Source organism: Protopterus annectens, chromosome 3.part0, assembly GCF_019279795.1.
Source record: "Protopterus annectens isolate FY-2018-M chromosome 3.part0, PAN1.0, whole genome shotgun sequence".
NCBI classification, from domain to species: domain Eukaryota; kingdom Metazoa; phylum Chordata; order Ceratodontiformes; family Protopteridae; genus Protopterus; species Protopterus annectens.
Window position 1 is genome coordinate 890,683,227 of NC_056731.1, and position 13,323 is coordinate 890,696,549.

At 40.0% G+C, this 13,323-nt stretch overlaps 1 protein-coding gene across 1 annotated transcript in view; it reads right to left on the reverse strand.

The window, feature by feature from the left end:
* Positions 1-13,323, reverse strand: part of RETREG1 (reticulophagy regulator 1) — a 1,271,534-nt gene that overhangs the window by 932,136 nt on the left and 326,075 nt on the right. The window contains exon 3 of the mRNA XM_044065221.1: positions 2,438-2,468. Within this exon, the coding sequence (XP_043921156.1) occupies positions 2,438-2,468 (31 nt within the window). The remainder of the gene's footprint in view (positions 1-2,437; positions 2,469-13,323) is intronic.

Sequence of the window (13,323 nt, forward strand, 5' to 3'; positions counted from 1 at the left end):
ACCCAGCTCTGATGGATTTCTCTTGTACACCTGCAACACAGATTACACCAAGATCCAAGGACCGGAACATTGCCTGCAACATAAACAGAACATGCTGGAGAGATCAATACGTGTCTTAAAGGATCCCCACACTATGGATTAAGTTCCATATTGGTGTGTAGCAGAGTTTATCCCTGAACTCATTCAAATGAAACCTTGACCATTGGATGGGAAATCACAAATTCAGTCCAGGTCTGGCCCCATCTCTTTGATGGACAGTGATCAACATTAAGTACACCAATCCCAAGCTAACATACCCCCCACATAACCCTTACCAACCTCCTTACTAAAATACCTCACCATATACGGGACAAAACTGGGTTGGGTTGTGTGGCTAGGCTTATAAATACCCTGGTGGTCATTAGCATAGTATAAACCTATGAATCTATGACAAAGATACTTCCACGTGTACTGGCTCACCCAAGAAGTCTTTAGAACATATGACTACAATCTTAGGGACCGCTCATTACAATATTTGTGTTGAATGGTACTGTATGTGCAACGGATGGACTGTATTTGTGCTGCTATGGATTTTGTAACTCAGGCTTTGCTTCAAACACTTTTAAGGCTAAGGAAGAGATTTCTTAAATATCTTTGTATAAAATAGGTTATTTCTTGATGAGTTGCATACTGATGTTAATTTGGTGTGATTACTGACAATCTGGTGGGTGTTGGCATTATGTTTTGATAATAGGCTAGCATCCAAATGTAGCAGGTATCTACAGCTCTTACACATAGATTCAGTGTCTTTTAAAAGTTAGTGGTTGTCAGTAAGCAAGACACAGTTTGTATGCAACCTTAGACTGCCAAGTGCAAACAAGCAGGCAACAGATGGTGTTAGGGCAGACAGTGGTCCCATGGTTCCAGAAACAGGTGTACAGTAGGTGAGCAAGGTAGCTGCTGAGTTTTATTAATATAGGTCTTTATGCAAAGTCAGACAGAAATGTACTAATAAAGTATTTTTATAAGTTACTTATGTACCTAACAGTAAGATTACTCAAAAACAGAAAGTAGCCAGCATTGAGATTACTGAATTATCTCTTGCTTAATAGAAAACACAAGTAAGGTAGGATTTCTGTGAACCATGTACCTAGTAGAGAGAATATCAGTGAATTGGAGTATAAAATGATTTATCAGTTTTACCCTGTGCCCAACTTATAGCAGCAAGGCACTACTGTTTGCTGTCAAGCTGTCAAAAGAGTAGGGAATGGCTGCAGTATGAGAAAGAGACCAAGGTGCAGCTTGGTGCAGCAAGCATTTCTCTGCATGGTCAGCAGAAAGAAGTTGCAGTTTGCAGTCTTCTATGGCAAGGAATAAACAATCATATACATCTAGTGGGGCTCATGGTTCAGTGTTGGGGAATAGCATAGGGACAGCAGAGGCTATAGTCAAAGTTAAACCTATGATTTATGATTATGGAGTGTACTGTGGCATACTGTTGCACTTTTACAGCAGAAACCAGCCCAGCCACATGGACAGTAGTGCTGTGCTAAGCACAGTAATATGTCAGGTACAATAAAAAGCTTTATGCCAATCAGCAAATAACTTCTTTGTATGCCTGGGTTTAGCTGATGCCCAGAACACTAGCATATTTAATTTATTTCACAAAGTAAACTTGCAACAAAATGCACCAAACTGTAACAGAACACTTGGCAAAGTAAGCTTTTAGGTAAAATCAGTAGTACATTTACTTAAAAATGGAAAGATAATAGTCACATCCCTGGTCATGTAGGGATTGTTTTAAGATCATATCCAGCACACAGTAGCTCAGAACTGAAAATAGTCATTTCCCTAGTTTGGATGGATTGATTTAAGGTCTACTGACCAGACAATCAGTAAACCATTTCATTGTATGCCTGGGGTGAATAAACACCTACAGCAGCAGCCTTGTCTTGCAAAGTAAATTCAAAAAATTGTCCTAAACTGAAGCAGAAAAACACCTGCCACAGTAAGCAGTTACAGAGCATCAGCACAATCAGCAGTGTAGTAACTCAGAAATGGAAAGAGAATAGTGAATTCCCTGGTGTTGTAGGCACTGTTTAAGGTCCAATCCAGTACTGCAAGATACAGTAGAACTCAAAGCAGGCCAGCCACATTGTGATTTAAGCTTGATTGCAAATTTCACCTGCATAGTTCATGTGTCAAGCAATATGGAAAGTGTGTGCAAAAGCTGCAATGTGCAAACTTGGCAGGCCTGTACAAGCATGACAAGAGGGTCAATAAGATAAAAGAAATAACACCACTGTCACTCAAAGAAAGATAATCTTTTTTCAAGCACATTGTCTCATAAACATCTGAGACCTATCAATATGCAGTTAGAGAATAAACCAACAAACAGTAATTAGGTTAAAAGTAATTAAAATAAGAAATGTTAACTTCAGATTAAATTAGGACTTACCGTCTAGTGATATATCTCCATAGCTGTGCACCTGTAGGAGATAAAATGTGTTCAGTTACATTTAAATTACATTTTAAACAGTATTAGTTCCATTAATGTATATGAACATTTCCATAATATATCTTCACAGATCTTGTATTTTTGTTTCTCCAAGATAGGTTTACTAAATCTAGTAAGCTATTTTCAAAAATGATTCCCTTAAAAGTAACATGGCATAGCTTAAAAGTAAGACACCATATCTTAAAAAAATACTCAGAAGAAAAAAATAAATAAAAAAAAAAAACATACAGTCAATTCAAGCAGCCCATAAAAAAAAACAGTTGTTTGTGTTTTGTCTTAATTTATTCAACTACTCTCCAGTACCCTTTCTAGACAAGTACAGTGCTCGAATACCACTTCTTTAGTTCACCACTGGTAACTATTATGGTAAATTGAAAATACTGCTCTTGGAAAATAAAGTACAGTAAACAAAAGGTTCAAGCTCGCAGTGTGAAACATTTGGGTCTATATTAGAACATCAAAGTTTCAAAACTTCAAATGTTCTAATATCGACCCCTATTCATTGAAAGCTGAAAATACCAAAGCAACAGAAAACCAAATTTTTTCCTAGGGAAAGAATTTGGTTGTCCATTTCTGTTGCTCCAGTATTTTCAGCGCTGTGGTGGAAAGTTACGGGTCAGGTTCAGGTAAGTGTGCGATTGAGTGCGGGTTAGGTTAGTTAGAGTTATGGTGCGGGTTAGGTATGTGTGCGACTGTGTGGACATGAAGGTTAGGGTGGGTTAGGTGAGTTAGGGTTAGGGTGCGGGTCAGGTAAGTGTGCGATTGTGTGGATGTGAGGGTTAGGGCGGGGTAAGTGAGTTAGGGTTAGGGCGCGGGTGAGGTGAGTGTGCAATAGTGATGGACCTTAGGGTTAGGGTTTGGGTTAAGGTAAGTGGATAGTTAGTAGTGTGTGTATAGTTTAGTGTAGGGTTAGGTGTAAGATTTTAGGTGTATGTGTGTGGATTGCTGTTTGTTTGGTGTGCTGGTGTTGTGTGTATGTGTTTTGGAACAGAGAATTTTTTCCCTAGGAAAAAATTTGCTGTTCTGTATGTTCGATGTTTTCAGCTTTCGCTGAATAGGGGTCGATATTAGAACATTCGAAGTTTTGAAACTTCTGTGTTCTAATATAGACCCAAACACTTAAGTGGAATCCTTGGGCAGCTGAAGAAATGAACACTCTTCACAATTGTAGCTATCATCTTTAAGAAACAACCACTGCATTTCATACGTTCATAGGTAGGTACTAGGCTATCGGCCCAAGGGCCTACGTAAGCCTAGCCAACAAGGTTCCCTGGCTTACGCCACCCAAGAAAGTTATTTTCCTGTGCCACTTTTGAGCAGAGACACAGAACTGATCCCCGGGGTGTATTTCATGTTTCCCCATCTACTCATCAAGATTTCTCTTGAAGAGTGCTAATGAAGAACTTTGCTTGACATAGATGGGTAGCCTGTTCCAGAGTATGGGAAGTCTCTGGGACAGGAATCTATCCCTCCAGCATGTCCTGTTTATTGTGGTGACAAGGTTTAGGTCCCTAGATTGTGTAGCTTAGAGGGATTGGGATTTCTTTAGGTGTAGCATGTCCAACAGCTCTGGGTTTGATATAGCTTTATATGTTAGTCAGAGATCACCACAGAGTAGGCAATATGCTACGGAGTAAAGCTGGAGTTTTTTGAGGCGGTCAGTGTAGGGCATTTGTATGAGGCTAGTAATCCTCTTTGTGAGGTACATCTGTGGCCTTTCTAGCTGCTGCAGATGTCTTGTGAGGTACATTCCAAAAGGGGCATTGTACTCTATAATGGGTCTAATGAGTGTCCAGTAGAGGGGAACAATGACCTCTTTTTTCCTGGATGAGAACCCTTTTATGATGAGGTGTGCCACGTAGAAGGACTCCCTGGCTACTGTGGCGATGTGACTATCAAAGGAGAGACTACTGTCCACCTGGGTGCCAAGGTCTCTTATCACACAATCTGTGTTAAGTAGATTGCTGCCTATTTGGTAGTTCATGGGTGCAGAGTTTTTACCAAAGGGGATGACACTGCACTTTTTGGCATTGAGCTTGAGGCCATGGCTCTGACACCAGGCATCTGTCTCAGCGAGGCCCTTCTGTAGGATGTCCACATCATTTGGGGGCTTGACTATGGCTCCTAGTTTGCAGTCATCTGCGAACTTCATTAGCCAGAGGTCTTCTGTGTTAGCCTGTACTTCAGAGAAGTAGATACCAAACAGGAGAGGTCCCAGGACGGAACCCTGTTTTACTCCACTTGTCACTGCTTTGAGGTCAGATTTGGAGTCTGCAACTTTTACAGTGTGGGTTCTGTCAGTGAGCCAGTTGGCAACCCATCTTGTGACGTAGGGATTTATACCTAGTTTAGTGAGTTTAGCTATAATTCCAGAATGGGGGATGGTGTCGAAAGCCTTGGCGAGGTCAAGATAGGCTGTATGGTGACTGCCTCAAAGAAGTCGATCAGGTTCAGGAGGCATAATCTGCCTTTCACAAACCCGAACTGAGTGGGATCCAGAGTTTGGAGGTTACCAATGTCTTTGTTTATGAGTTCCATGATGATACGTTCCATGGCCTTGCAGACCAGGCTCATCAGGCTAATAGGTCGATAGTTCCTGGGATCAGTGGTGGCTCCCCCTTTGTGGAGTGGGATAACTGTTGCTGTGTGCCATTCAGTGGGCACAAAGCCTGATGCGAGGTTATTATTGAACATGGTGCTTAAGTGGGGAGCCAGTTCATTCTGAAGTTCGTGTAAAAGGCAGCTTGGGATGTTGCCCGGTCCCATAGATGCTGCGTTTTTGGCTTTAGACAGTGCAGCTTTTACCTGCGCAGTTGTGATTACAGGGACTCTGCATTCTTCCTGTATAGATACGGGCCCTTTAGGGGGTGAGAAGGGGGTAAAGTTAGCACTGAACCTATCTGCCAGGATGTTGGCAATATCAGTTGGTTGTGTAATTTTCGTGTCTTTGTGCTGTAACTCAAAGCAGATCTGGGGGTTGCCATTGAGATTCTTGACATAGCTATAGAATGCTTTGTGGTTGTCCTTAGAATTAGTGGAGATTTTGTTTTCGTAGCTAGCTTTGGAGGATCTTATAAGGGACCTCAGGTTGTTACTGAGGCTGACCAGGGAGCTCCTCCACTCATGGGATTTTACTCTCTTTTGCAACAGTTTCTTCCTTCTGTTGTATAGTTTGTTTATGGCAGGGGACCACCAGATTGGCTTCCTTTTTTTGGAGGATAGCGTCTTGGTTTTGTTTGGGATAGCACAATCTATGCACTCGTGTAAGTGCTTATAGAGTGCATTTGTGTAGGATTCAGCAGTTGTAACTGTATTGTCCATCTGCATGGGTGTCATGAAGTTCACCACTTCTGTCTTAAGAAGCATGAAGTTGGCTTTGGAGAAATTGTTTACCGTGGTTTCCTTAATGGGGGGTGGGGGCGGGATGTGGATATCAAGGGTGATTAGCTTATGGTTGGATCGGACCAGCGAGGAGTTGACTTCAGTTGTGGAACACTGGTCACTCATGTTGGTAATGTCTAGGTCTAGGATATTGTTGCCTCTGGTGGGGGTGTGGATAAGTTGTTCCAGGGCATTGGAGTTTATGAATTCCAGAAAGCAATGAGCTAAGGAGTTGGTACACAAGTAGTTTTCCCAGTTAATGGTGGGGTAGTTGAAGTCGCTGAAGTTAATTTCAGTTAAATTATACAAATAAATCAATATTTAACAATGTTTGCTAATTACCGCACTCATTCTTAACATTTGTTATTCAGGTAGGTGCTCTGGTCTAAAGGCCCTTTTCAGGCACGACCCAGACAACAAGGGCAAAGAACTGTAGTAAATTACAACAGGTGGAAAAGTAATCACAACAATCCCAATGCATTACAACAGGCAACATAGAAACGACACTGGATATACAGTATTTACAACAGAATTAAATGCATATGTATCTTGACAATGTGATTACTGTAAAACTAAATTATAAACTTTGACTAAATGAGACTGAAAAAAGGTTAAGAAGAAAACGCCAGAGTCTAAGAAAGTGTCAGAAGTGGTAGGTAACATAGGGCAGGTAAAGTGGAAGAGGTTATATACTGAGTCAGTAAGGTAGAAGAGTAAAATGCATGGTAAAGAATTAATCATTACAGTAAGGCAGATAAGAAATATGGTTATACTGAGATAGGGGAGGTAGTGCTATACGATGGGAAATTAACCGTGATTATCAAAGCACTGTCTACTGGGTTGATTCTTCATGTGTTTTTAAGGATTTTTCTGAATTCAAACAGTGACAACATGCATCTGATGTCCTGAGGAATTTTATTCCAACATTCAAGTTCAGATTTTGAGTATACTCTCCCAAGATAGATAGCTAAATTTTGGAAAAGAAAATCTTCCATCTTAGGACCACTACTATTCACAGTCTTCACAAATGACCTCCATACCTCCACACAGCATGCATCTATAATTCAGTATGCAGATGACACTACCTTAATCTGTGCTGCACAAAACATTCCCACCCTCCTGCAAACAACTCAACTAGCATTCTCTGACGTTGAAAACTACCTTACCAAAGCCCAACTTATCCTCAATCCAAAGAAAACTCAGCTTATGATTATAACCAGTTCTAACAAAAACACTAACAGTCAAGTCACTATCTACTCCACAAATGCTACTCCAATTGCTCCAGTGGCACAGGCTAAGTTATTGGGAATAACCATAGACTCCCACCTAAAATGTGATAGTCATCTCAACTTAACTATTAAAAAAGTACATGCCAAACTGGGGTCACTCTGCCGTATCAAACCATTTCTTACCAACAACACAAGATCAGCCATTGCTCGCTCCCAACTTCTATCCACCCCACTCTATGCATCTCCCATTCTGACTAATCTCAACAAAACTGAACTAAGCAAAATGGAAGCTTGCTATATCAGAATTGCCCGCTTTGCTGCAAATTGCTCATATAAAACTCATCACTGTACTGCTTTGAGATTGCTCCACTGGCTTGAACTGCCCAACCTCCTAACCTACAATCAGCTCTGCCTCTGTCATTCTATCTATTACCTCCCCAGTAAGTGTCCTGCCCTCAAAAACCTAGTACAACATCACTCAGACAAAAGGCCTCTTAGATCATCAAGCAAACTACTACTAGAAGTCACCAACAGCTACAATAGCTTTGGAGATGCACTATATAGTAGTTCAGTGGCTAAAAAATGGAACTATGTCCCTACAAGCACTCAAAACACATCATCCAAAGCTTCCTTTAAATACCTCATCAGACAACATCTCAAGCAAAGTTGGCAGTGCCATGATTGCTCCCCAGGCTAGTGAAAGCGGATAACATATACATACTAAATCTAGAGCACTTGATAATAGTTTTCAATCTTACTCACAAACACTGGCTAATCTATAATGTATGTACTGTACCTGTGTACTACGTATGTATTCTACCTATGTTCCAAATTTCAGCTGTACACCACAAATCTATTAATTACCTTTATTTTTAAAATTAATATTTTTTTGTTTGTTCTCTCCACTGTAACTGTTTATGTGCCGCATACCACTGTAAAAACATGTCTCTTGTAATTTGTGTGTATACTGATCATATCTAAATAACTAAATGTGTCTGTCATTTTTTTTGTGGAGCTTTTCTCCCTGGGCCTCTGCTGAAAAAGGGCCTTTTCGGCTCAGTCAGGCACCCCCGGTTAACAAATGTAAAATAAAAAAATAAATAAAATTCTACTCAGTGATTGATTCAATGACTTGACCTTAAGAAAAAAAATTCTCCCTATGCATTGTTGTACTAATTAGGGAATTTGTAAATTTCCCAAACTGTCATGTAAATAACCCTCAATGTGAGGTCTGTTCTGGAAATGGCACTGTGACAATCTGAATTCAAGTGTTTTTATAGAAACCACTTTATAACAAAATTCCAAATCTTGAAATGTGTGTGTGTGTGTGTGTGTGTGTGTGTGTGTGTGTGTGTGTGTGTGTGTGTGTGTGTGTGTGTGTGTGTGTGATGTGGGGTGAGGTGTTGGCAGGCAAGAGAAGTTGTTCATATTCTTTCAATGATGAACTAGAAAGCTCTGAATTGCAAATGTAGATGCAAATCATGACAGACTATAAAATATTTCTGAAGTACACACACACACACACACACATATCCTGTTTTGTTTTTTTTTTTTAATAATTTCAGGTAAATGTAAGATCTTCCTGTATGCACATACACTTACACATGAATATGTAGTCCATTGTCTCTTGATCCAAAATGATGATGTCCTTTTTTGGGTAAAATAATTATTTTGCCATAACTCTGCTAACACAACAAATGATAAACATAAATTGTTCTTACTTCTAAAAAAAATGGAAGTTATATACTTATAAAGCTGCATCTTTTTCAGCCTAGTCCAGGATAGCACTGTTAGGTACTGAACCATTTGTCACATCCAATCTAGCCTTCTGCCAGTGCTCTTTGCCTTGAGATCCTTTACTCTTTTCTCCCATAATTCCTCTATGCTCTCACTAACCTCAGATCAGGATTACTGCATAGCAAGGATAGAACCCAGAGATATGTTGTCATAATTAGACTTAAGAAGGGCAGAAATACTTTAGGCTGGCCTGCAAGGTCCACAGGAAGATGTAACAAATTGGAAGGGGGCAGGAGGGAGGGACAGGGAGGGGTGTTGTATCAGATGAACTAGAATGAAAAGGATCCAGTGTTATAGTAAGTAAGTACATAACTTCTATATCTTATTTCATCCGGTTCATCTGATCCAACTGTTGAGTCAGAATCACAAGCTGCAGGACTCCTTAGGTGTCAAAATGACAGGATACTACTAAGAACTGCAGCACCAAAAGCAGCTCTAGATCTGAAAATTAGAACCAGTTTATAATGCTTGGCAAAGGTGTATAATGTAGACCATGTTGCTGCAGCATGGATTTCATCCATAAAAGAGTTTCTTAAAAAGGCATTTGGAACTGAGATAGATCTTGTGGAGTGAGCTCTTACGTTAGCTGGAAATTATTTACTTCTGAAAGAGTATGCAAAGGAAATGAGGTCTGAAAGTCACATGGTCAGTGTTATTTTGGAAACTTTCAACCCAACCTGCTTGGAGTAAAGGATATCATTGACTGAATTTCTTTCCTGATTGTTTGGTTCTGAGGAGATAAAATTCTGAGCTGACTATGGACATCCAGCATTTGGAACAGATACTCTCCCTTATTAGAATGAATAGGAAAAAAGCAGGTAACTGGACTGGCTGATTTAGATTACTCTCTAACATGAGTTTTGAAATAAAGGATGGCTTGGTTCTAAGAAAGACAGTGTCCTTGTGAAAAACTAAGTAGTGCAGAATTGAATATAAGGCCTGCATTTCTGAACTCCTTGTGACATGTGATGATAACAGTAAACAAAGCTTTTCAAAACAGGAAGAAATTTAGGCCAGCTGGTGACGCTGGCTTAAAGGTGGCTTTAGTTAGAGTTTCCAGTACAAAAGTGAAGTCCCATAAGGGATAGAATCTTTTATTGGAGAAAGAAAAAGAAAAAAACACTTTCACAATTGTTTATAGATCTTTTGTGCTGCAAGAGAATGGTTGTAAAAACCTTTATGAACATTGGAAATGGAGTCCAAGCTGTACCTTAATCATAAAGTAACCCCAATCAGCTTCAGATAAATTGGAAAAGAACTTTAAGATTTCTGGAAAAGAAACAGAAAAAAGATCTAAACCTTGTCCCATAGCCCATATGGAAAATGTTCTATTTGCTCTCGTAGAGCTTATGAGTGGATTGTTTCCTTGACAGAAAAAAGATGTAAAGTACTCTTAGGGATAATGAAAAATCGTTGGCCATCATGGGAACTGGAGAAACAATGAAGCTAACTCAAGACTCTGTAAGTCTGGGTAACCCCGCCTGGTCAGGTGAGAGAGAAGATCCAAGTGGTGATCTAGAAGCCATGGGTGCTTCTTTGAGAGAGGTCTGAGCAAGGGAGAACCAGCATGACCTGAACCACAATGGGGCAATGAGAATTACTATGGTTTTGCAAGTAGATGAATTCAGTAGAAATCTACAGCTGAGGGGAATGGGGGGAGGTACATAGAAGTCAGGAGGAGTCACTGACAGACTAGAGCATCTTTTAGTGAATGATCTTCAGGGGATATAAAAGGGAGGTTGGTGTTAGATGTGGATGCAAAAAGGATGCAGCAAGCATGGACCCAACATATGAAGATTTGCTAAGTTGCTGAAAAATGTGGCATTAGTAAAGACCGGATGAGCCTGTCTGCTAGGCAGTTGGATTTCCCTGGAATGTGCATTATGACCATAAAGTGATACAAAGCAGTTGCCCATTGTCACACTCTCATGGCCTATGTACAAAAAGGATGGGATTTGTCTCCTGCCATCTTGTTGATATACCATATGACAGATAAGTTGTCTGTTTGAACCATGATCATTCCAGGAGGGAGGAAGTACTGAAATGCATGTAATCCCAAGAGAACATTACTAGAGACTCTCTGGATATAGCAATGAGAAGCCAACTGTCTTATGTATGAGAAGACTCAGACCCATTTGAGTCTTAGGTGGGCTGTGAACAGCCAGGGGGCTATGCTGAGACTGAAGGGCAGGGCTCTGAATTGAAAATGATTGGCTCCCAACCCAAAGCATAGAAATTGCCTGGATGCTTTGACAATCTTAATACGGAGGAGGTTTTCTGGAGGTCTGTCAAGTACATCAAATCATTTGCCTTCAGGCAGGACAAAATGGGTTTCACCATGACCACCTTCTATAGGGTCTTTCTGATGTATAAGTTTAGTCTGCTGATATCCAACATTAGCCTGAGCGTCTTGTTTTTCATTGGAACTAAAGCATCTTGAATAAATTTTGGGCCTCGTCTGGTCTAGTTGAACCTCTTGGATAGTTACTTTTTCTAACAGCAAAAAAAAAAAAAGAAAGCATAAATTAGCTGAAACTGAACTCCAGTTTATTAATTACGCAGATTTAGTGCTTTCCTCCTGGTTATTGGACTTCATCAGAATAAAAAAACAAGGAACGCATAGATGCTTAAATACCATAATAAGACCTCCTACCTAATTAATTAATATGCAAGATTGGCTAAAACCTACTACAGGCAATTACATAAGATACCTAATTTGTCCTTCTTAAATACATATGCTACTCTTTAAAAACTTAATCCAAAACATTCCAACAGCAACTAGGTAATATAAAAAATAAAATGTGGGACTATAAAAAATAATTCCACCACAAAAAGAATACAATTCATAAAAGTCTTCTGGTAATCATACAGGCATAAAAATTGTCAAACAACAGGGAACACTGGCACAACTAATAATATAGCCTACCTACCATGTAAAAAAGGAACTTAACTATAAATGGATGTTTTAGGCGGAGCAAACTACTGACAGAAACTATCCCTGGGATTCATAAAAGCTCCATGCAAGAATAAGCCTATTCTTGCACGGAGTAGATTGTGCCCGTACAGCACAGCAGTGTGTCTTACATATTCATGAAGGCGCGCTGCTGTATAACCTGCATGGACACGATCTGTGAACGAGTGCAGGGGGCTTGTCACAGCAGTGCCCACACATGTTACACGCCCCCTGCACTCAGAAAGTGCCATTACGACACTGTTAAATGTAAACAGTTGTTTGCGGACATACCACACAACTGTTGAGATATTCAAAGAATGTCCAGAGTTTTGCCCACATATCTGGCCATTGAAGGCCAAGGTAAAAGTATATAATTACAAACATCTGAGTGTCAGACATCATACATGTGAGAAAACTCATGCAATGCAAAAACAGTTATTCTATCAACATGTAAGGTTTGTAAGAGGAAATTTTAAAATCGCCCCCATGTTTGTGCCTTTTTGTCTCCCTAATACTTATGACTTTGTCCAGATGACTTCCTGAAAGAGGTTGGAGGTATGTGCACATCCCTAAAGTGAGAAAAATTTAAAATCCATTTTATTTTATTTTTTTATTATCATCCCAAGTAAAGTTTAAGCACAGCTGAGCGGGTGTGTGCGTCTCACAGCTGTTCTTAGCATAGCTTAAATATCCAAAGGAGCTAAATAGAAAGATACAGGTAAAGCCATCAAGCTGAAATAGCATAGTGGTTAGAACCTCTGCTTTGCATGTAATCATTCACAGTTTGAGCCCCAATTAGGTCTGTTCACTTTTACATGTAAAAGCAGTATTAAAAGTCTGATGTTTTATTAAATGAGGTAGTAAATAATATTTATCAATCAGGGTAGTGCAGCAGGTCCAAAATTGAGGTGTAAGTCCGGAAAAGATGTGAAACCCCCATATAAATACAAGTGTCCCATACAGTATAGTCATACAAGAATAAATGTAAATAAAGCACATGGGGGGGGTGTCATGAAAGGTAAACATAAAATTATAATATGTCAGTAATGATGAATGAATTCCATACACCTGATAGTCTATAAAATGAAATTTGAGCAATGCTAACTAGCAGTCAGCTCTGCTTAGCTGGTGTAAGCACTGCTTAAATATAAATGCTAAGCACTGCGCAGCCCAGCTAAGTGCATTTGTGCATTGGTAAGCAGTGCTCAGCATCTGATCTTGTAAGCACTGCCAACCTTAGCTAAGTGGGTTTGCCCATCGCTTAGCTTAGCTCAGCATATTCAAAAATGGTCCAATGATGGCAAAGGGTGGGAAATCAGCCCTATTTAAACCTCACATGCAGGAATACAGCCCATAACCATTTGGAGCTCATCACTGCAGGCACTAAGGCTGGAGTTGGTGAGGGATCGCACTTTCAGGCGCAGTGTTGGGGCATTCAGGAGTCCAGGGTCATGGTTGGATTCCTA